The 24,130-nt window shown below is 42.3% G+C and overlaps 2 protein-coding genes across 4 annotated transcripts; one reads left to right on the forward strand and one right to left on the reverse strand.

The window, feature by feature from the left end:
- Positions 1 to 486: 486 nt before the first annotated feature.
- LOC127009722 (ATP-dependent RNA helicase me31b-like) lies at positions 487 to 11,969 on the reverse strand. The gene is made up of 9 exons (XM_050883095.1): positions 11,667 to 11,969; positions 7,883 to 7,982; positions 7,239 to 7,515; positions 6,555 to 6,698; positions 5,769 to 6,028; positions 5,162 to 5,276; positions 4,832 to 5,012; positions 4,009 to 4,220; positions 487 to 3,141 (listed from the first exon to the last, which is right to left on the reverse strand). Exons 2-9 carry the CDS (start codon positions 7,951 to 7,953, stop codon positions 3,070 to 3,072), a joined length of 1,332 nt encoding a protein of 443 aa, XP_050739052.1. The 5' UTR covers positions 7,954 to 7,982; positions 11,667 to 11,969; the 3' UTR covers positions 487 to 3,069.
- A 3,151-nt stretch (positions 11,970 to 15,120) lies between these two features.
- On the forward strand, positions 15,121 to 24,092 carry LOC127009723 (protein BTG3-like). 3 transcript variants are annotated; one of them, XM_050883096.1, is made up of 4 exons: positions 15,121 to 15,266; positions 18,383 to 18,763; positions 19,428 to 19,686; positions 22,305 to 24,092. In XM_050883096.1, exons 2-4 carry the CDS (start codon positions 18,582 to 18,584, stop codon positions 22,863 to 22,865), a joined length of 1,002 nt encoding a protein of 333 aa, XP_050739053.1. In that variant the 5' UTR covers positions 15,121 to 15,266; positions 18,383 to 18,581; the 3' UTR covers positions 22,866 to 24,092. The 3 variants fall into 3 exon arrangements, with proteins under 3 accessions (XP_050739053.1, XP_050739055.1, XP_050739054.1); XM_050883098.1 differs by having other exon boundaries at positions 15,257 to 15,331; XM_050883097.1 differs by lacking the exon at positions 15,121 to 15,266 and adding an exon at positions 15,516 to 15,649.
- Positions 24,093 to 24,130: the final 38 nt, after the last annotated feature.

Genomic DNA, 24,130 nt, shown 5'->3' on the forward strand with positions numbered 1-24,130 from the left:
CCATACCTTCTAAATTTCTTTCTCAGAGCGAAGAGTTCCTGATCCATTCAAACCCTCCTTCTCTAATAAGCCATGATGCATTTCTCCTCCCAATACTTCTCAACTCTTAATATAGAAAGCCTAGATATTAAATTAAAACTGATGCAGATTATAGCTATTTCCTTTAAACCCAGGATATAATGAATGGCAGCCGAATCAGACTGTCCCTTAAGGTAGCTATGCATATGTTACCCACGGCTTCTTCTTCTTAGGCTCGTTTGAATATCTATCCTGCACCAGTTAAATGTTTGTTAGCTAAGCTTGAAGACACTTCCCAGCACAGCATCACACACACACACACACACACACACACACAGTCTCCTTGATGCAGGTGTAGCCCTTTACCACTTTCTGTATATGAACAAAAGTTAAAATTTTCAAATAGTCCAGCAAGAAACAACTCTGAAAATGGATTCACAATGTGCAGATGGGTCAGAAAACACATAATGGGGCGAGGTAGTTTAATTTGACCAGAATCCTGACAATTTTGTACGTGACAATACAAATCTTTAAATAAAATTTATCCCGAAAGATTTTCCTCCCCCATGGAAGGCCCGGCACACGCCCGCCCCTGGTGGCCTGGGGCAGGGCAGTGCCACGGCCGTGTCCAATGTGGATGTCAATATAGCTTGTCTTCAAAAGTCAAATAAAACAAAAATGTAACAGGGAGCTCATCCAGGTTGTGTCGACAAAATCCATGTCCTTGATGTTGTCTCATTGGTTGGGCAGCACACTGATGGAAGTGCCTGTCTCAGCTAAGTCAAAAATCTAAGTCTTCAGTAACAATGCATTATATAGAAGATAAAAATTAAAATACTTCCTCATTCATAATTTCATGACAATCATGAATGTTACATTTCCTATGCACTATTTAACCTGAAGTAAACTTCATATAGTTTTACTAAATCACAAAATAGCCTCATCATAGCATGACATTATGAGGAACACTTGCCACTCCAAGGTGTCAGTGAAGTGTACAAGTACTACAGCGGTAAGTTTTCCACTCTTCAGATTAGTGAGTCACAAAAATATATACTACTTTACTTAGCTCCCTGTTATTACCAATCAAAATTCAATCCCAACAAGATAAATAATTTAGACGGTGGAAAACTTTACCACTTGCTGGCACAGAGCCGATGTTGATTAGAAGGTGTAATCCTAATTTTGTCATAGAGTACAAAGAAGAGGCAGGCATGGGAGTAGCTTACATTGGACAGACTTCATGGTATGGCAGAACTTTGTGTAAGCATCCTCCGGCCTGGCTGGACTACATTTACAAACAGTTTTTCAACCAGCCGGTGCAGGATTACAGGACACCAGCTGGTGGTGCTCTCAGGACAATTTCAACAAGGCAATCAGAAGGATGCCGTCATGCTTAACTCCAAATGGTCAATACAAATGCAGAAGAGAAGTAAGCTTCATCTGAATAAAACAGGAGAGTAGGAGGAGAGGAGAATTTAGCAGAGCACATTTAAGTCAACACTTGTCAGATGAAGTTCGGGTGGGTCCAAAGAACATAGGTCTTATCTGCCTACACGGTTTTATACTGGGTTTAACAGGTCATCACAGTGTTTGAGGTGAGAAAATTTTTGGAGGATTCAGAAGCTTGAACCCCAGCTAAGTTAGGCAGTAATCTGGGGGGGGAGACGCAACAAGAATCCAAAATTTTATCATAGCTATGAACCACTGGCCCCGTGGAGAGCCTGCCCTAGTATTCCACAGCTGCAACCTGACAAAACAATTTTTCCCAACGTTCCAGAGTGCCTTGCTTGAGTCCATGGTCTCCTGGCACTGCACTGACGGCCATGTTTTGACGCACCAGTCCTGCTTCAAGTCTTGTAGCTCAAGGCTGTGGATGGGGTCAGTGCTTGCTGTCGTTGGGTTTCACTGGGAGAACTGTACAGAGAGGACAGCCGGCTACCAGTAGGATGGAGGGGTTGCCTTGCATTGGACCCACCCTATTCACTGATGGAGGATGTGAACCGCTCCACCCTACTGGTAACATGCGGTCCGTCTTGTATAAAAATAGATTTACAAAACTACAAATGTGCATTGTCAAACCAGTTGAGTTGCCCCAACTTAAAGTTAGGATCTTTTTAAATCTTTGAGATGCTTTAAGTCATGAAATATGTGAATGGGGAAAAGTTGAACCACACAATAGTTCCAAGGTAACAATGCACAAGTTGTCCTAACTGTACATAAATATTTCAAAGCCAAGACCACTGGCTGCCTTCCTGGAGGGGGCAGCGATCACTTCCTCATCAACAGGTTCTGCTTGCCTTGATAGGTTCCGTCCCAGTCATTAGAAATACATCACAGACGAATATTTGTATATCTGAGAGTTTCTGAAGTTGAGGTATTGCGGGTCTTGCAGAAAACACTGGTCGAGGGCAAGATCCAACACCTCAGTCCTTGTACACCTAATCCACTTCTCACTAATGACTGTAGACCTTTAGTCTGTCAACACTAAGGACAATAAATAGTCACTTTATATTTCTGGCCACCAGAGTTAGTGAGCAAGGCTGTCAGCATCAACAGAACATCACACTTGCTGACGAATATTTCCTCCGCATTTTCTGCTCGGCGCCACGCTTCACACGACCCAAGTCACTCACTTCTTGCACACGACACAAAAGCTGTCCTTTGCAGCTGCTCTTTCTTAGGCACCACCGCCGGCTGGCCAAAAGTTCCTGGCGACCCGATCAAGGAAAAGCGCTGAAACCTTCACCTTGCACTATCATACCGATAACCGCATCAAGGAGTACAGTTTCAGACCCAAACTGGCCAGCCAGAGTTAGCTACCATTCAAAACTTTGCAAAACACTTTTTTTTTTTTTTGGAGTCAGCTTCCTGTTCCCTAACCAGCCCCTAAATTCCAGATTGTCCAGGGCCGGGGTGATGCCTGGCACGAGTGTGGTGTTCTGCTGCCTCTGATGACGGCCGCCACTTGTGGCCTTGGGACAACGAAGAAGAGGAATAGAAAGATGCTCTCCCTATCTGTGCCATCCCAAGTGTTCAGCGGGAGAGCAGTTACTTGCTAATGTTGCCTTCATCATCGTCTTCAAAGTGATGCTCGGCCACGTACAGGGCTGGGTCAATGACCTGAAACAAAGGAAAAGTTAGTCTTATTTACGTGGTCTGTAATAAAAGACTGATCAATAAAAGTAAGAAATGGGGACAAACATAAAATGCCACCACACTGTATCAGACACTTACAATGCCACCACACTATCAGACACTTATTCCATCACAGAAACTTCCCCTAACGGTGACCACAGAAATAATGTTCCTAGCTCTCCCTCTACACACCTAGCTCGCTCTCATGCATTCCTCAAGCACCATCTCAAATTGTTTCTCTTATCTATGAATCTCTTGTCTATCATGTGCTCCTCAACCCTAGCAACCCATGTTAAAAATAGTCTCCTTCCCACCTTTCAAACACTAACACTACCTCAAGCTGCTTCTCTTTCTATCTGTCAATCTGTCTTTCAATCATTCCTCAACCCTAGTGATCTATGTTAACCCCTTGACTGGGGAATTCCTACAAGAAGACATCACCAAGCAACAGGAGTGGAGCAAAAAATGGTTGCTACAATTCAATGAAGAAAAATGTCAAGTCCTGCACCTTGGGAGGGGATATCCAGCATACCAATACCACATGGGAAACACTCCACTATCCACCACAGAGGCAGAGAAAGACCTAGGACTATATGTTACCCGGCTACCAGTGAAAGCTAAATCCGTGCCAATCGCAGCGGACAAGTTAAGAATAGTCTCCTTGTCACCTCTCTATCTCCAGCCACTTCTCTTTATGTCAATCTCCGTCTATCAACCATTCCTCATCCCTATCTATTAATGTTAAGAGTAGCTTCCTCGTCACCCTCCAGACCTCCCATTTAGTTCACAGCGCCACCAATGCTCCTCTTCCTCCCAAGCCTGAAGTCCCTCAAACTGTAGCCTCTGACCCACCTTGGGGATGGGCTTGATCTCAGTGCCCAGCTCCTGCTCGATGCGGTGCAGGGCAAAGCGGTCATCGTAGGTTATCAGGTTGATGGCAATACCCAGGTGCCCAAACCGTCCTGATCTGCCAATCCGATGTAAGTAGGTCTCAGCCATTTTGGGAAAGTCAAAGTTTATGACCACATTGACGGCCTGGATGTCAATACCTCTTGTAAACAAGTCTGCAACGGCAAAGGAAAAGTCAGGTCACTCGACTCCACATTTGTAGACTAGATACAAAATTAAATAAATAAATCAAAAATTTTGTTTAACCATAAATTCTCATCATGACAATCTCCGTATGTATACCCTCACAAAAACCTATGCATTCAATACAAGTAATTTCTTCTGCTTCACTCGTTTAGTTTTGCAAAAGTCGGGAAAGTACACAATTTTATTTAACCCCTTGACTGCAGATTTCCTATAACTCCTTGACTGCAGATTTCCTACAAAAAGACCTCACCAAGCTACAGGAATGGAACAAAAAGTGTCTGCTACAATTCAATGAAGAAAAATGTAAAGTCCTGCATCTTGGGAGGGGATATCCAGCGATCAATACCACATGGGAAACACTCCACTATCCACCACAGAGGCAGAGAAAGACCTAGGAGTATATATTACTAGGCTACCAATGAAGGCAAAATCCATGCCAATCACAGGGGACAGGTTAACCATAAATACTCATCATGACAATCTCCCCTTGTATACCCTCACTAAAAACTGCATTCATTTCTTGTGCTTCTGGTTTAGTTTTGCATGAGCCAGGAAAGGACAGGCTAAAGAAGAGACTTGCCTGAGCACACCAGGTTCCTGCAGAGTCCAGCACGGAAGTCGTGGAAGACACGGTTGCGGTGGGCCTGAGCCATCTTAGCGTGGATGTAGTAGCAGGAGTAGCCCAAGTCGGTGATCTTCTTGGCCAGCAGTTCAACTCTTTGGGTGGAGTTGCAGAAGATGATGCTTTGGTTGATTTGTAGCTGGGGTGAGAGAGGAGTTCAATGAGTAACAATAATGGTAAAGCTTCACCTTGACCTCAGTTAATATGGGATCCTGGGAAGCAATGATGTCGACAAAAGCAATCTCATTTTCTCAAGTAAAAGTAAATACCAAGCTAGTTTATGCTCACCTTTGAGAATAAAGTATTTAAACAATGGACTTTCTGCCGCTCTTGGACAAATGCATAGTACTGAGTCACTCCCTTGAGGGTCAGCTCATCCATCAGGTTGATTTCGTAGGGAGATCTGGAGAGGGGAGAGAAAACAATAATAGGAGTTTGTCTAAATAATTGGTGTGTGTTGTCATCACCAAAGACTTCAATTCCCTGAAAAGAGCAGGCACTTAACCCCTTCACTGCAGATTTCCAACAAGAAGACCTCACCAGGCTACAGGAATGGAACAAAAATTGGCTGCTACAATTCAATGAAGAAAATGTAGTCATGCACCTTGGGAGGGGATATCCAGCATACCAATACCTTTGGGAAACACTCCACTATCCACCACAGAGGAAGAGAATGACCTGGGAGTTTATGTGACCAGGCTACCAGTGAAGGGATATCCAGCATACCAGTACCACATGGGAAACACTCCACTATCCACCACAGAGGCAGAGAATGACCTGGAACTATATGTGACCAGGCTACCAGTGAAGGCCAAATCCATGCCAATCGCAGCGGACCGGTTAACAAGTCAAAGAATGGCTATGCGTCTATTTGAGAACTTTGCCACAGCCTCACCTCAAGTGCTTCTTCATGAACTGCTCCACCGTAAGGGGGAACGTGGCAGAGTACAAGAGGATCTGTCGCTCGGGAGGTAGATAGGAGATGACTCTGTCCAGCATGCCCTTGAAGTCCTGGGAGAGCAGCTTGTCAGCCTCGTCCAGCACCAGCATCCTGCACTTGTCCATCACGGCCACCTTCTTCTCCATCAGGTCAAGTATTCGGCCGGGCGTGGCGATGACGGCGTGCACCACCTCGTAGATCCTCATGATGTCGTCCTGAGTGGCAAGGGCGAGTATTAGTATATCAAGATCCTTTGAAGGGCACCAAGGGATAATAATAAAATGATAGATCAAAACAGTGAAGTCCCCCCTACATGGGCAGACAGGACATGATAAATATAAGAGCGGGGATTATTATTATCATTATATTACTATTATTATTAAGATCCATGAAAGGGCACCAAGGGAAAATAAAGTGACAGACCAACACACAGTCCCCCTCGATGAGCAGACACGAATATGATAACATGATAGATAGTGGCAGTAAAGGAAGGAGAATTAAAAAAGATATGAGGGGGGACAAAACTAATACCTGACGAGTTAATGACAGGCAGGTGTTGACATTTGCTTTAAACTTATCAGATGGAGAGGTGTTTTGATACTCTCCTCTTGAAAGAATTAAGTCATAGGCAGGAGGAAATAATGACGAAAGAAGTCTGTTCCGGATTTTACCAGTGGAAGGGATAAAAGAACGAAGATGCCGGTTAATTCTTGCATATGGGATTGCGTTTAAGTTGCTCACCTTCAAGTTGGTTCCTCCAGTGGTCACCATCACCTTGACTCCTATATGCTTGGCTAACTCATTGCAAATATGACTAGTCTGCAGAGCCAATTCTCGTGTGGGTACAATGACCATGGCTTGGATGTGGCTCTGAGTGGGGTCAATCTGAAAGAGAGAAACAAAACATTAGTCTTCCCATTACTAGCTCAAAGGTTTGGTTTATTGGGGCATGGGGTAATGGTGCCGCAACTACCAAGGTCATGTGGGGCTGGTAACTATCTCGAGTCCCCTAACACAGGCAGAGACAAGGGAAGACAAGGGAATGAGAACGTATGAAGAAAGATTAAAAGCAATGCAGCTGTTAACCATGGAAGAAGAGTGAGAGGAGACTTGATTAGTATATAAACTCATGAAAGACTTACGGGAATCAGATAATAAAACCCTACCAGTGGAAAGAGGAAGTGAAGACCGAGTTAAAAGGTCACAGAAAAACAGAGAAAGGAACATATTTTGATCACACAAAAGTAGTAGTTTTCCCCATCCATAGATATATAAATACTTGCAATGACTTAGAAGTGGTTGAGGCAGTGTGTGACAATTTAAGGAAAAACTGGACAAAAATAGATACTGACATGACCCCACCAGTGTAGTTCATGTCTTGTACACTAAAATTCAGTAAATCCATGAACATCACCAATCCCTTACCTGCTCCAGAAGGGGGATGGAGTATGCCCCGGTCTTTCCTGTGCCATTCTTAGCACGGGCCAGAATGTCTCGTCCGCTGAGGGCAACAGGGATGGAAGCCTCCTGGATTGGGGACGGCCTCTCCCACCCTTTCTCGAAGATACCCATTAACAAGTCCCGCTTCAAACAAAAGTCTTCAAACTCATTGCCTTTTGTGTCTGTCACATCTGATGTTCGTTTCCTTCTGTCCCTCGGGGGAAGCACCAGCTGGGACTTCCAGGACTTGTCATCCACAGGCCTGGAGAGGGAACATGAAAATATAGTCCACAAGGAATTGTAGGTAAACTTATGTCTGTGCTTTGCTTGCAAGTAATTCATAAGTTCATAGTTGCTGCTGCCACCAATACAGAACTTTGCTACAAGAGTATGCGACAACACCAGCAGGGAAGTGCGGTCAGTGTTAAAATACACAATTTCAAAACTACGTCTGAAATGAGGGTTTTAAATGGCTGCTGCCACCTGGCTACTAAGTACCCTTTTGATGCTCAGGAGGAAGGGTTGGAAAAATTATAATTAAGATTAACTTTAAGTGATTTTTTTATGTGATTATAATGATTCTATTTTAGTCCTGCCGAGCCTGCCCCGAGGCTTGGAGGCATACTTACTTCACTACTTGGTTGTTCATCATGGGCTTGATAGGAGAGGTGTGGTTGGGGATGGTTGCCATGTCTGCCATTGTGATGGCGCTCACTGGCCAGGCCAACTCTGGAAACAAACACTTGGCTTAGTCCACACAAAACATTTTACATAAAAATTAAAAGTTATGACTTTTCAACTTTTGAATATGCATTAATACATGACACCAATGCACACACACACAAAAAAAAAGCCCCTTTCTTTGTTATTTTCCTTTTAGCCTAACTGTAAAAATTAGATTTTCAATACAATAGTTACCTAGGCCATATCAGTCATTATCAATAAGCCATTGTAAGATAAAGAATCTTGGTCACTACCACCTCCATAGCAGATTAATTATACATACATAATACATACATAATACATTTGTATATACTAGTGAATAAATAGTCTGAATATTCAGGAACATTAAATTGCTGTACACCAATCCAGACTTTTTAACCCTTAAAGGCCAGGCTGGAGGCAGAGTTTCTGCTCACAAACGTCTGCCGCTTTGATAAAATTTGGCAAAATGTGTTCATCAGCAATGCCCTGTGTAGCAATTTGAGACCAAAACACAATACTTCATAGTGCATTTACATGATAAAAGAAACTAGAAGTTCCTCAGCTGCAGCACGGCAGAGATAAGATTTGGGAAGTACAAATCTTTGCAGGAAATCGGATGACGGGAATTCCCGCACCCCACCTTTCTGCCTTTCTCCACCCAAGCGAGAGTTCCCATCAGCTGTCCTTTGGGGGTTAATAACAATATGTATATGCATCCCCTCCCATAGTTTTAATAGATTTAACCTCCATAAATCCCAACTGCAGAGGTGTGGCATCAAGCACTCACTGTGAACATCCATTGTTATTATTAAGGGTGAGGCTATTTAATGAGCAGTGCTTGCTGAATGAAGTCAATGTCATGTAGTTATTAGCGATGCAGCTCAGACAATAAAACAAGATTATGGAGTTATTTACAAGCAGTTTGGCAAAATCAGTATAAATAGTTACCCATCACCACTAAATTAGCCAAAAATACTAACAACCTCACCTAGACCTAATCTATTAACTGATCACCACTAAAGTATTAACCCCATGAATGCAGATTTCCTACAAGAAGACCTCACCAAGCTACAGGAATGGAACAAAAAGTGGCTGCTACAATTCAATGAAGAAAAACTTTCTCATGCACATTGGGAGGGGATAGCCAGCATACCAAACTCACATGGAAAACACTCCACTATCCACCACAGAGGCAGAGAAAGACCTGGGAGTATGTAACCAGGCTACCAGTGAAAGCTAAATCTGTGCCAATTGCAGCAGATGGATTAATGAGGTAACTTTCCAAATCAAAGTAGAAATTTAATTAATACAACAGAACCTAATGGACAGATTTTGAGATACATGCAGAGAGCAAGGTAAATATCCTGAATTACCCATATTAATGATACCAGGTTAAGGTCACCATTAAAACTACACCCCACATACACCGAACAGATGTAACCTAACCCCGATAAAATAGAAATTGTAACCTAATGACTTGAGGAATGTAAAAAGTAAGGGAAATATCCTGAATTTCACCCATATTGATGATTGCAGGGTAAGGCCACCATCAAAATTACATAGTGCCACAGAGTCCTACATGCACCGAAGATACAACCTAATGCCAATAAAATAGAAATTGTAACCTATTGACTTAAGGCATGCAAAAAGAGAGGTAAATATCCTGAATTAATCCCACATTAACCCCTTCAACACGAGGACACGTATACTGCATCCTTGCGTGCCCCATACCACATCTGAGGACAAGTATACTGTGTCCTGGCTCACTTTAGCCAATATACGAGTTAATTTATCTCTATATTTATGCTTACATCTCAAAATTATCAATTAATTTAAGTTTCTTTATGTGCATCATTTAATTCTGCATGTTTTCATACATAGTACATGATGATTATGTTGAGTTTATGGCTGAAAACTTGTTATATTCAATAGCAACAATTGAAATTTGGCGCGCGCGGCGATCCCGGATACGGCGCTGCTTTGGTCCAGCCATAGTGAGCTTCTTTATGTGCACCATTTAATTCTGCACGTTTTCATATATAATACATGATGATTATGTTGAATTTATGGCTGAAAACATTTGAAATTTGGCGTGCGCGGCGATCCCAGATACGGCGCGGGGCGCTGTTTTGGCCCGGCCGTGTGAAGGGGTTAATTGCAGGGTAAGGCCACCATCGAACTTACATAGTGCCACAGAGTCCCACATGCACCAAACAGATGTAACCTAATGCTGATAAAATAAAAATTGTAAACTATTGACTTGAGGCACACAAAATTGACCTCTCTTTGGCCACTCCTCTTTACTTTTATTTTTTTTTCCTTGAGCCGTTTACTGAAAAAAAAAAAAAAAAAAAAAAAAAAAAAAAAAAGCAGTAAATTTTCTGTTTACCCATTCCTAAATAAAGGGTGAATCCGTAGATTACTGTTGCCTACTCTACCAACAATGACAATATGGTGAGGTAAATATCCTAAATTACACCCAAATTATTTGTGATTGCAGAGCAAGGCCAGCATCACACCTACACAACGCCACAATGCCATACCCCCCCCCCCCCCACACCCACACACACACACACTGATCAGATGCAACCTAATGCCGCTAAAATAGAAACTAATTTATTTCCGAAACGTATCACACATTCATTGCAAATAGTTAACTTGACATATCCAACCAAACTAAACTAACTTTACCTGGCCTAACTATCTATCCTAAACTAACCTGACCGGACACCCACCACCACCACCTACTGCCAAATTGCGATGTGGTAGACTGCACTCACGTTTTTTACCTCAATGTGCAAAAAAATAAATCACTTTCAACCTCGCATAAGATGGCTACTATAAAAAAAAATGTTAGCCAAGAATGAAAATTAGTGCTTTGGTATTTTAAGTGGGGAAAAAAAAAGTAACGCAATTGAAAAGCAAAGTGTGTGAATAAACGAACGACAAGACCAAGAGGAGGAGGAGGAATTACGAAGCTATAGAAATGAGAGGAAGAGGAAGATGAACGGCAGAGAGGAAAAAACAGCCTTGGCAAACATGATGACCTAACCTGACCCGACACCCCCCTCTGCCAAACTGCAATGAGGTAGACTGCACTCACTTTTTTTTACATTTATGTGCAAATAAATAAAATACAACACTATCATTCTAAACCTTGCACAAGATCGCTATTATAAAAGAAATATTAGCCAAATAAAGCATGAAAATTACAGTGATATGGCACATTCTCGTTAGTAAAAGAGTAACGCAATTGAAAAGCAAAGTTTGTGCATAAACGGAAGAGAAGACCAAGAAAAGAAGGAGGGCCTACGAAGCAATAGAAATGAGAGGAGGAGGAGGAGGAAGATGAACGGCGTAGAGAATAAAAAAAAAAAAGTCTCGGCAAACAGAGAAAAACGGTCCGGCAACAGCGCCTCAAAGTTCCGCAGTTATAAAAGAAATTCCACAACCTTTCCCGACCTTCACACCAGCCCACAATAATCCAGGTGACCCGTGCCAGGTGCAGTACCCGGAGCCAGGTCACGGGGCAGCCCAGGGTCACCACAGGGGCAGAAAGCTTCACCGGGATCCCAGTTGTCAAGGGATCAGCTGAGCCAGGAAAACACAGCGGCCCTTCAGGCACCCCATGGCACCCTCAGGCACTCGGCCAGGCCCTGCACCCATGACCGAGGCACCGCTGGAAATAATGCTGGCCCCGGCACTCACCTGAGGAGGATATCGACGCGGATGCAAGGCGATGATGATAATCCGTGAAGGAGGTCAGGGAATATGGCGGCCGCGGTGGCAGGTCCTGGGAGGGCTGGGAGGCCGCACTCACCACCGTTTTCCAGGCCTTCGTAGCTCCTCACGGCGCGCTGGTCCAATTTTCTGAGCTTCACCTGCACGTAATGGAGTTTGTGGACATGATAACAGGTGTGGGAAAAATGTCTGCTGCGCCAGGGAAAAATCTGCAAGTGAGAGTCTCTTCCGTTCCTCGGTGACCGTTTTGGGGGGACTGACTTCTCAATGGCCTCGCGGGGTGCGCACCTCACCTCCCTCCCGGCCTAAAACACCTCATTTCTGCCTATTTACCCCTCTTACTACACTCAGGAATCAAATATATAACTCCTGGCTTCATTTAGAGTGCCCTGGGGCTTGTACTATTTTCTTATCCCTGGCATAACTGTGATTGGCAACCCGCATCCATTTATTTCATTTATTTATTTCTGCCTATTTAGCCCTCTTACTACACTCAGGAATCATATATATAACTCCTAGCTTCATTTGGAGTGCCCTGGGGCTTGTAGTATTTTAATTTCTTATCCCTGGCATAACTGTGATAGGCAACCCGCATCCACATTTCATTTATTTATTTCTGCCTATTTAGCCCTCTAACTACATTCAGGAATCATATATATAACTCCTGGCTTTATTTGGAGTGCCGTGGGGCTTGTAGTATTTTCTTATCCTTTCCTTTATATCCTATATGAGGTATTGGCATAACTGTGATTGGCAACTCCCATATCTAATGGTAAGTCTAATTTAACCCATATATCTTCGAGGAAAAGGTCCTAAATGATTAAAAAGACTACAACATCTACCATGAAACCTCTAGGAATGGCTATGATGGGTTAATATATGACGTTGGTATTCTTGGGGTTGGCAACTCTTATCTGTCAAACTTTTAAATGCCCGTTTGTTTCTTTTTATATCCTCCCTTGTTTAAAACGGCCTTCTGCATGCCTGAAATACGCCCGACTATACGGAAAGCACTAATAACTTGTGTGGAATACAGCTCAAAAGCCTTGGTTGGCTATATGGCTATATATTTCAAACGAGTAACAAGCTTTTATCACAGGCGATGACTCGTCAGTGGAATTTCCAGGCTGACTCAGTTATAACAGCCATCATATTATCATGTATAACAAGATAAAGTACACGTGTTTCTTTGCTCTGGCAGGTAGCATTTCTTTACAGGTATATGGAAATTAATTGTTATATACTTGTACCTATGATATATATGGTGGCATGATACATCGGCCGATCCTTTCTCCTTTGTTCGAAACTACAATACTACATTAAAAGTTATATATCTATATCATGTAACAAGCTATAAAGTACACGTGTTTCTTTGCTGAGACAGGTATAACAGTTCTTTATACACTTGCTATATACCTCTATTTATGATCGATATGCCTAGGGGAAAGGGTGGCATATGATATCGGCCCTTTAATCCTTTGTTCTAAAAAATGGTAACTACAATACACTATTTAACTATATCATGTAATAAGCTAGGGCGGTACTTGTTTAATTTCTATATGCTTAGGTAGGTATATACGATACAGGCATGACACACTTGCTATAGGAAATTAACATGCCATCCCAAACCCCAGGCAGTACGTAGCGTGATTGTATAACCATATATATATATATATATATATATATATATATATATATATATATATATATATATATATATATATATATACATTTATATATATATATATATATATATATATATATATATAGTAATACTTAACATAATTATAAGTATATATGCCTCTTATCAATAATGGTCTATATATGATATCGGTCATTTTCCTTTCTCTTGATCATAACTACAATTCATCATTTAAATAATCTTGGCTCATATACATACAGATTATTAAAATGTAACCTATTTAGTACTTTATTTTGCATTTAGGGTAATAATTGCTTGTCTCCTCTAGACTGACTCGTTTGGTATGGTGGTCAAGTTAGAAGTTATATATAAGTTAGTTAGATATTATTAACTGAACTAAATTTAGCATCTGCGTTTGTCTGTCTGTTTATTTGTTTGTCTGTCTGTCTGTCTGTTTATCTGTCTGTCTGTCTGTCTGTCGCCCTTGTATGTATGTGTGTGTGTATGTATGTATGTGTATATATGTATGTATATGTATGTATGTATGTATGTATGTATGTATGTATGTATGTATGTATATGTCTCTGTCTGTCTGTCTGTCTGTTTGTATGTCTGTCTGTAGCCCATGTATGTATGTATGTATGTATGTATGTATGTACCTATGTATGTATGTATGCATGGTACGTGTTGTTGTTGTTGTTGTTGTTGTTGTTGTTGTTGTTGTTGTTGTTGTTGTTGTTGTTGCTGCTGCTGTTGTTGTTGTTGTTGCTGCTGTTGTTGTTGTTGTTGTTGTTGTTGTTGTTGTTGTTGTTGTTGTTGTTGTTGTTGTTGTTGCTGCTGTTGTTGTTGTTGCTGCTGCTGTTGTTGTTGTTGTTGCTGCTGTTGTTGTTGTTGCCCTGGCAATTATCTCATGCATATACGTAAGTAAAAAATATCCAACTATCAAAACAGGAAAAGTAAATCAGATATATCATATACACGTTTACGTACTGTTTATCTCGCTGAGTTATATGCCACAATTAATAACGTCGCAGTTTGATGTGTACGGTAAAATGATTGGGCGTTATTGGGAAGATCAACATGCACGTATTGTTTCTCTGAAGTATTTATTGTAATCCTATATTCTCTCTCTCTCTCTCTCTCTCTCTCTCTCTCTCTCTCTCTCTCTCTCTCTCTCTGTTGGATTGATGGACTTGTTTGGTTACACAGGAGCGCGTTGCCACACACGTGCGAGAATGACAATTAATATGTCCTCGCCTCCTCCACGCCGTTATATGGCCTCCACGCGACACTATACAGATTTCGCAACTTTAGGGGACTCCAGAAAGACACCTTTTTACTTATTATCTATTTATTTCCTGCAACAATAAACTATCAATCAGTGTTAGTCATCACGTAAACCTTTATATTGTGCTTCTCTCTAGGGATTACCTGATTCCTCAACATTAGCATAGATTTGTAGGTCGACGATAAACGTGTATATATAGTTGTTACATTGAATTATTAACTGTAATCACTCTCCCATTCTGTGCTATCAGCGAGCAACGGTTAGTGCGTGTTGTGCCACTAATGTGAGGAACGTTGCCAGAATGTCGTACTCAGCCTCTTATGACTGCCGAATTCCGACTCAAAACCAGTCTCCTTCACCCTGATAACTTACTTCGTATAACGTTATCGTTAAAATGATTAATTATTGGTGTTTCTTGGCAATAGTTATGAGTCAGAAACCAGTAAATACAGTGCTCTGAGTACGATACTCTGGCAACGGTGCAGAGTGAGGAACGTTGCGCCTAAACGTTTTAAGAGCTACGTCGTGATTGGTGGAGGGAGGAATAAAGAGGCTGCTGATTGGCTGAGAGTCGTCCCCGCGCTTTGCCTGCTAGCAGACGTCATCACGGCCGAGGAAAGTAACATTGAGGTGGACGGTAAGCTCTGCCAGGAGTGGATTTTCTTAATTATTCCTTCGCTGCGGGCAATAAACGTCGTGCGGGTAAACTCCAGACATGTGTGACCTGCTGTGGGGGAAGTGGAGGGCGGCGGGATGTGCTGGCTTGGGAGATAATGAAAGAAATATGGACGTGTAGTGAGGCAATGTTTACTATCTGAAAACCCAGCACAAGGCCTCGTTTTCCGTCCTTCCAAGTGTGTCCAGAGAATTTTGTGTTCTTAGGGGGAGCTCCAGGACGTTACTGGCATTATATCCACTTCAATGCTGCTCTGGGAGATAATGAAGGAAATATGGACGTGTAGTGAGGCAGTGTTTATAACCTGAAAACCCAGCACAAGGCCTCGGTTATCGTCCTTCCAAGTGTGTCCAGAGAATTTTGTGTTCTTAGAGGGAGTTCAAGGACGTTACTAGCATTATATCCACTAACGTGCTACTCTGGGAGATAATGAAGGAAATATGGACGTGTAGTGAGGCAGTGTTTACTATCTGAAAACCCAACACAAGGCCTCGGTTATCGTCCTTCCAAGTGTGTCCAGAGAATTTTGTGTTCTTAGAGGGAGCTCCAGGACGTTACTGGCATTATATCCACTTCAATGCTGCTCTGGGAGATAATGAAGGAAATATGGACGTGTAGTGAGGCAGTGTTTACTATCTGAAAACCCAGCACAAGCCCTCGTTTTTCATCATTACTAGTGTGCCTAGAAAATTTTGTGCACAAGGTCTTGCTTCCCTAGTCCCTTGTGTGTGTCGATGAGTGGTGAAATGTCCGGGGGGGGGGGAGCGGAGCCTGGGTCAGCTGAGATAGAGGAACGATAATAATAATAATAATAATAATGTGATGTTTTCTTGTTGTTTCTTGATCAGTCTTTTATCTCTCTTCATTTCTCTAATCTCTCAATCTTCAAGCAAAAACAGTGGTACGTAGTGTTATTTTCTTATCATAAACAATAATAATAATAATAATAATAATAATAATAATAACAAGTTGTTCTGTGGATGTCAGCATATATCTACAGGCTTGTGGTCACTTCCTCCTCAGATACTTCCCACGACCTTCACGGGGCTTAGGTTTGCTGGTAACCACACGTAGCGTAAATTAGAGGAAGCTTAGAGACATTGTTGGCATTATTTCCACCTATATCATGCTCTATATTGAGGTACAAGCTTGAGAGGTGGCTCAGTGAAGGGAATTATAAGTTGTCAGGCTGTCTGCTACACTGGGTGATAAACATTAGAGATAACAAGTCTGCTCCTTGGCTGTTATTGGCATATCCTCCTGCCTTTATCATGCTCTTTATTGAGGTACAAGTTCGAGAGGTGGCCCAGTGAAGGGAATTATAAGTTTGAGGCTGTCTGCTACACTGGGTGATAAACATTGGAGGTAACAAGTCTGCTCCTGGGCTGTTATTGGCATATCCTCCTGCCTATATCATGCTCTATATTGAAGCACAAGTTCGAGAGGTGGCCCAGTGAAGGGAATTATAAGTTTCAAGCTGTCTGCTACACTGGGGGATAAACATTGGAGATAACAAGTCTGCTGCTGGGTTGGTTTGCACGCTCTCAAGGAGTCTTTGTATTGCTAACCTAATTATTCATATGGTTTGATTATCATAACCAGGGCTGTTCTTGATATCCTAAATACATATGTAAATTTTGCAAATTCATTATACTTATACATATGGGTTGGTTTCCACGTATTCAGGGAGTCTTTGTGCTGCTTAACCTGATCACTCATTTGGTTTAATTATCATGACCAGGGCTGTTCTTGATATCCTAAATACATATGTTAATAGAACTGCATATCTGATAAAGTAAATATGGTTGGTGGTTGCAAGCTTTGAGGAAGTCTCTGTAATGCTTAACCTGATCACTCATATGGTTTATTTATCATGACCAGGCTGTTCTTGATATCCTAAATACATCTGTTATTAGAATTGCAAATATGGGTTGGTTTACACTCTCAGGAAGTCTCTGTAATGCTTAACCTGATCACTCATATGGTTTATTTATCATGACCAGGCTGTTCTTGATATCCTAAATACATCTGTTATTAGAATTGCAAATATGTGCTGGTTTACACTCTCAGGCAGTCTCTGTAATGCTTAACCTGATCACTCATATGGTTTAATTATCATAGTCAGAGCTGTTCTTGATATCCTAAATACATCAATTATTAGAATTGCAAATATGTGCTGGTTTACACTCTCAGGCAGTCTCTGTAATGCTTAACCTGATCACTCATATGGTTTAATTATCGTAGTCAGAGCTGTTCTTGATATCCTAAATACATCTATTATTACAATTGCAAATATGTGCTGGTTTACACTCTCAGGAAGTCTCTGTAATGCTTAACCTGATCACTCATATGGTTTATTTATCATGACCAGCCTGTTCTTGATATGCTAAATACATCTGTTATTAGAATTGCAAATATGGGTTGGCTTACACTCTCTCAGGAAGTCTCTGTAATGCTTAACCTGATCACTCAAATGGTTTATTTATCATGAGCTGGCTGTTCTTAATATCATAATTACATCTGTTATTAGAATTGGAAATCTATGTTGGTTTGGCCCAGAATTAATGACTAAACTAATAGGAATTTGACCAACTTTTTTTTTTATGCTAAACTACATCTCACGGAAAGTTATGTAATGTAGTTCAAGTAAATCATAACAGAGTCCCTCCAAACAGTAGCCTATCACAAAACTATTATTATTATTATTATTATTATCATTATTATTATTATTATTGTTATTTAGGTATGATGTAAAGAAAACAAAACACTATGTACTATTTTTTTTTGCTTGACTATTGAGAGATTAGAGAACGAGGAAGAGAGATTGATCAAGAAACAAAAAACAAAAAATCACATTATTATTATTATTATTATTATTATTATTATTATTACTATTATTATTATTATTATTATTATTACTATTATTATTATTATTATTATTATTATCATTATCATTGAAAGGTCTCATTGTATTGCCTTTGCGTACGTTTCTCTGTTTGTGTTGAGTTACTGTCAAATGTACTTCTTAGTTTAAGTTATCATGAGATTTACTAACATTCACTTCCTTCCCCTTACAGATATACATACAAGAAGGGGTCCCACTGCCTCTACGCAAGACTGACCATTCCCTCCCACTCCCCATGAGGTTACCCTGCGGCAGAGAACAACAACAGGATCCACCGAACCTTCACCACCAAAACCACCAGCTCCGCCATCATCCGACCTCCCTCCTCCTCCACCTCTGTCACCCACCACCACCACCACTGCTACCACACCATGAAAGAGGAGATCTCGGCAGCCGTTCTCTTCCTGTCCAAACTGGTCAGCGGGAATGCCAACCTGTCCGAGGAGATGGTGGCCAAGTTTGAGCATCGTCTGAGTGAGCTGCTTCAGGAGCGTTTTAGCAATCACTGGCACCCAGAGCGGCCGTGGCAGGGCCAGGGGTACCGCTGCCTCAGGTAAGGCGGGGGGCGGGGGGGCAGGGGTTGTTGTTTTTGTTATTCTTTGAGTTCTGCTTTTTTTTTCGTCTGTTTCTTCTTTGGATTTTCTCTTTTTTCTCCTTTTTTTTTGTATTTTCATCTTTTTTTTTCTTTTTCTTTTTGTTCTTGTTCTTCTTTGCTTTTTCATACTTTCTCCTCTTCTTTTTCCTCTTCATTTTCTTCTTCCTTTTTCTTCCTCCTCCTCCTCTCCTCTTTCTTCTTCTTTTGACCTTTCTCCTAATGGTTTTCACTCTTCCCTTCTCCTTTTTCCTTCTAAGATTTTTACTCCTCTTCTTTTTCTTCCTTTAATTTTTACTCCCTCTTCTTCTTTTCCATTTTTTGTCTTATTTTTCCATCTGCTTCATCTCCCTCATCTTCTCCTCCTGCTCTCATTTCTATCTTCCTCACTCCCCACCACCACTACCATCATCTCATTCTCCCTCTCCTCCTCCTCCTCCTCCTCCTCCTCCTCCTTCATCATCTTCACCCCCTCACCACCCTCACACACCACTACCATCATCACCATCATCCTTATTCTTTTTCCATCACCTCCCTCTTCTCCTCCTCCTCCTCCTTCATTATCATCTTCTTCACCCTCTGCCCCCCACCACCCCCACATCACTACCATCACCTCCTCCCCCAGAGTGAATGAGGTCACCCGCAAGGAGCCGACCATCGAGCGAGCGGCACAGGACTGCGGGCTCAAGTACAAGGACCTCAACCTGCCTGTGGAGTTGACCATCTGGGTGGACCCGGAGGAGGTGTGCTGCCGCTTCGGGGAGCAGAAGGGCTCCTGCTGCACCGTGGCCACGTTCAGGGATGGTAACAAGGAGAACTACATCGAGAGGTTTGACTTCTCGCAGATCAAGCGCCCCAACTCCACGCCGTCTGTGCTGTCGAAAGTAAGTGTGAGGACGTGTTTTTTGAGTATGTATTCTAACCTACTTAATACTTACTTGTGTGACATTTACTTACTCACTTGAGAGACATATAAAGAAATATAGAGGTTTGGAACAGACCTGTCTTTCGGCCACCTCTTTTGATTCTTTTTTAGGAGCAGCGAGTAGCGGGCTTTTTTTTTATTATTGTTTCCTTTTTTTTGTGCCCTTGAGCTGCCTCCTTTGTTGTAAAAAAAAAAAAAAGTGAGGATGTAGTATCAGCGAGGAGTGTGCAAAGCTTTAAGGAAAGGTTGGACAAATACAGATCCAGAGACGGGACCACACCAGCGTAAGACAAGTAAGACATGTAGTCTTACTTGAATTCTATATCATCTGTGCTGTCAGATGTAAGTATGTAAGTGTGGGGAGGAGTTTTTTGTGTAGGTATACTTACTTGAGGCCTAACTCCATGCTGTCTGTGCTTTCAAAAGTAAGTGTGGGGATATTAGGTAGATATTAGGATATTAGGTAATGCATTTCAGAATTTCAATGGTGAGTTAGGCAGCATTTCAGAATATCATGGGTTAGTTAGGTAGTGTTTCAGAATTGTTTAAGATTATCATTATACCTGGTAGTGGAGGTCATCAAGGATTAAAACTGAAGCTATACCATAAAAAAAATACAACCCACGGAACAGCAGAAGAGGCTGAAGCATTGATTAGTTAGGCAGTGTTTAAGAATTGTTTAAGATTATCATTGTACCTGGTAGTGGAGGTCATCAAGGATTAAAACTGAAGCTTTACCATAAAAAAATACAACCCACGGAACAGCAGAAGAGGCTGAAGCATTGATTAGTTAGGCAGTGTTTAAGAATTGTTTAAGATTATCATTGTACCTGGTAGTGGAGGTCATCAAGGATTAAAACTGAAGCTATACCATAAAAAAAATACAACCCACGGAACAGCAGAAGAGGCTGAAGCATTGATTAGTTAGGCAGTGTTCAAGAATTGTTTAAGATTATCATTATACATAGTGGAGGTCATCAAGGATTAAAACTGAAGCTATACCATAAAAAAATACAACCCACGGAACAGCAGAAGAGGCTGAAGCATTGGTTAGCTAGGCAGTGTTTAAGAATTGTTTAAGATTATCATTGTACCTGGTAGTGGAGGTCATCAAGGATTAAAACTGAAGCTATACCATAAAAAAAATACAACCCACGGAACAGCAGAAGAGGCTGAAACATTGGTTAGCTAGGTAGTGCTTCAGAATTGTTTAAGATTATCATTATACCTGGTAGTGGAGGTCATGAAAGATTAAAACTGAAGCTATACCATAAAAAAAATACAACCCACGGAACAGCAGAAGAGGCTGAAACAAACAAAGACTATCCATTATCAGGTATAGTGCTGTTCCTTATCAAGTTTCCTGCACGGGACTAAGATAAGCCACCAAGAAATCACACGGCGCTCCCGCCAAGAAAACACTGGCTGGATGAGGAGCTGAGATAAGATAGCATTACGATGGCACCACCACACAAGCCTGGCTGATAAAAAGTCTGAGTCAAGGCTAACAGCTGGTAACCATGGACAGCTGGCATGCTACACTCGTAACTTCTGCCTCTTAATCCCTCCGCTGCGATTGGCACGGATTTGGCTTTCACTAGTAGCCTGGTAACATAGAGGCCCAGGTCTTTCTCTGCCTCTGTGGTGGGTAGTGGAGTGTTTCCCATGTGGCATTGGTATGCTGGATATCCCCTCCCAAGGTACAGAACTCTACATTTTTCTTCATGGAATTGTAGCAGCCACTTTTTTGTTCCATTCCTGTAGCTTGGTGATGTCTTCTGGTTGGAAATCCAGCACACCAATACCACGTGGGAAACACTCCACTATCCACCACAGAGGCAGAGAAAGACCTGGGACTATATGTTACCAGGGTACCAGTGAAGGGATATCCAGCACACCAATACCACATGGGAAACACTCCACTATCCACCACAGAGGCAGAGAAAGACCTGGGACTATATGTTACCAGGCTATCAGTGAAGGGATATCCAGCACACAAATACCACATGGGAAACACTCCACTATCCACTACAGAGGCAGAGAAAGACCTGTATATATTACCAGGCTATTTTTGCTGTGGGTTTCATTGTCAGAGCAAGGACAGCATCAGAATGGAAAGCTTTTCAGCACTCACCATCTGTCACTGTTGTTATTGAGGGCCGTGAAAGGCCATCAAGGGAAAATAAAAAGAAATACAATCAAAATAAAGGAAAACATTGACGTTATACTTGAGGAAGAAGAAGAATTAGAGGTTGCAATGATGAGATAGAGATTTACTTTATTGTTCCATCACATTTTCCCAGGACTCAGAAATGATACAAGAGAGAAAGATGAAGGTGAAAACGAGGGAAAAGTTGCCTCACTATCTTTATCAGGCAGTGGCAATGGTTAAATAGTTATGGCAGGTTCATTTAACTCTTCCATTCCCATTTCCAGGACTCGGAGGTGTTGAAGGAGAGGAAGATGAAGGCGAAAACGAGGGAAAAGTTGCCACACTATCTTTATCAGGCAGTAGCAATGGTTAAATATTCATGGCTGGTGTTACTCTATTCACAGTTTCCTTGTCCTTCTTTCCAGGACTCGGAGGTGTTGAAGGAGAGGAAGATGAATGTCAATGGCATGGCGCCCCACCCCACCAGCAGCAGCAGCCCCCCTTCCAGCACCCAGTCCACGCCCACCAAAAAACCCTTCATGCCCAGCTACGGGGCTTACAGCGGGAGGAACCAGAGCTCTCCCACGCGGGGCAGCAGCGGCGTGGGGGGCAGCATGAGGGACAGGCGGCCGTTTGGGAGCTACCACAACCACTACAGCTCCGGGCCGCTCAACCACCGCACCAGCACGCACCTCCAGAACGGATCGTTCTCACCCCCTTTCTACAAAACGCAGTCCTGGGTTAACCTAAGTCAGACCCCACCGCCCCCACCCCCCCCAACTCAGGCTCACCTCCCCCTGCTAAGCTCCGCTGGGTTTATTTACTCCCCAACAGCCCCGCCACACTACTCGCACTCACAGATGCCTCCCCAGTTCACGCGCTCCCCCCCAACCATGGCCCCACAGAAGTTCAAGTGGAATGCGAACAGCTATCCACGTAACGATCGCCATCAGTGGTTCGGACACCGGGCCTTGGCTCGGGTGTAGGGCCATGGGCAAGGCTAGGGGGCTGTCGGACACACACGTCGGCGCCAGGCAGGCAGAGTGAGGGTTTGAGTTATCATGTGGACGTCACACTGACTTGGTAAACATACCCCCCCCCGATGTGATAGCTATAGCATTATGTGTACTCTCGGCTTTGGTTTGTAGAATTCTCCTCCTCATCCTCCCCCGCTTTCTACACTCGGTAGAATCCGATCTCACTAGAGTTAACTTTTTTTTCCTGTGTTTTTGTTAGTGACGGTTAAAATGACGCCCCGCGGTAGATCGTTTGGTGCCTGGCGTCGTGTGTGAGCGTGTGTGCGTTTGTGTGCGTGTACGTGTGTGCCTGGTGGCTCCCTAGCGCCTGGCACTGGCTCCCTGCAGGGCCTCAGGGGGGTAGGGTAGGGAGGCACCTTGAGTAAGTTCAAGATAGAAACCTCTTAACTTAAAAGATATATAAAGTAACTATGTATAATGTTTGTTATTTATTCTTAGTGAAGTTTACTCAAGTTACAATTAGTTTTCCTCTGATAAGGTACAAAGACTTCAATATCACTTAGGCTGTAAGTGAGTCCTGCTCCTTGCAACAGATTCTCCGAGGCAGAGGCTGAGGAAGGGGCAGCGTCGGAAGTCCTCTCCGGCGCTGACAGATTATCGTACTCGCCGCATTGCATTTTCGCAGTTTCTGATTGACAACCATAGCAAAAACAAGCAAACAAACATCACTACCGAGCAGTCTTAACGCTAACTCTAACTTTCTATCGTTATTTGTGTTGGTACGAGAGTTTGTGGCTTGAAAACGTTGGATACAATGTCCGGTACGATGATTTGGCAGTGTTGGTCGCCTCCCTCGCTGCCCCTTAGTAAAATTCACAAGTTAACAAGCCCCTGTACAGAAGGTTACGTTTTGAAACTGCTCGGGTGTGCCCACTCATCTGTGATTCCATCGTCAACCGACCCTTCTCTAGAGTTCAAAGGATTACGAGTTAGGAAAAGAATCACGTCTGATCATAGCTTCTTCGGTTAGTTTGACCTTTTTTTTTGCAGAGCAGATATTTAAAGTTTTTAGGAAGTTTTACATACTCTATAGACATATATATGAAGTTTTGATGAGTTTACAAAAATAATTATAATAATGACAGTTTGTTTAGAAGCACTTATACCTCAGTAAGAATGGACCAGTATTTATGGTAATTGCTGTAACCTTTTTTTGTAGTGCTTGACCAGTGTTAGTGGGAGAAGCCTTTCTAGATGATAACATAGATATTCTC

Source organism: Eriocheir sinensis, chromosome 41 (genome assembly GCF_024679095.1).
Source record: "Eriocheir sinensis breed Jianghai 21 chromosome 41, ASM2467909v1, whole genome shotgun sequence".
NCBI classification, from domain to species: domain Eukaryota; kingdom Metazoa; phylum Arthropoda; class Malacostraca; order Decapoda; family Varunidae; genus Eriocheir; species Eriocheir sinensis.

What these genes read in the sequence shown, in the direction of transcription:
- LOC127009722 (XM_050883095.1), bottom strand. Translation starts at nt 7,953, where the DNA reads ATGGCAGACATGGCAACCATCCCCAACCACACCTCTCCTATCAAGCCC. An exon ending in ATGAACAACCAAGTAGTGAA is followed by an intron (nt 7,516 to 7,882) that starts GTAAGTATGCCT and finishes TTCCCTCTCCAG; the next exon opens with GCCTGTGGATGACAAGTCCT. An exon ending in TTCATGAAGAAGCACTTGAG is followed by an intron (nt 5,277 to 5,768) that starts GTGAGGCTGTGG and finishes TCCCCTCTCCAG; the next exon opens with ATCTCCCTACGAAATCAACC.
- LOC127009723 (XM_050883096.1), top strand. Translation starts at nt 18,582, where the DNA reads ATGAAAGAGGAGATCTCGGCAGCCGTTCTCTTCCTGTCCAAACTGGTC. An exon ending in CAGGGGTACCGCTGCCTCAG is followed by an intron (nt 18,764 to 19,427) that starts GTAAGGCGGGGG and finishes CTCCTCCCCCAG; the next exon opens with AGTGAATGAGGTCACCCGCA. An exon ending in CGCCGTCTGTGCTGTCGAAA is followed by an intron (nt 19,687 to 22,304) that starts GTAAGTGTGAGG and finishes CCTTCTTTCCAG; the next exon opens with GACTCGGAGGTGTTGAAGGA.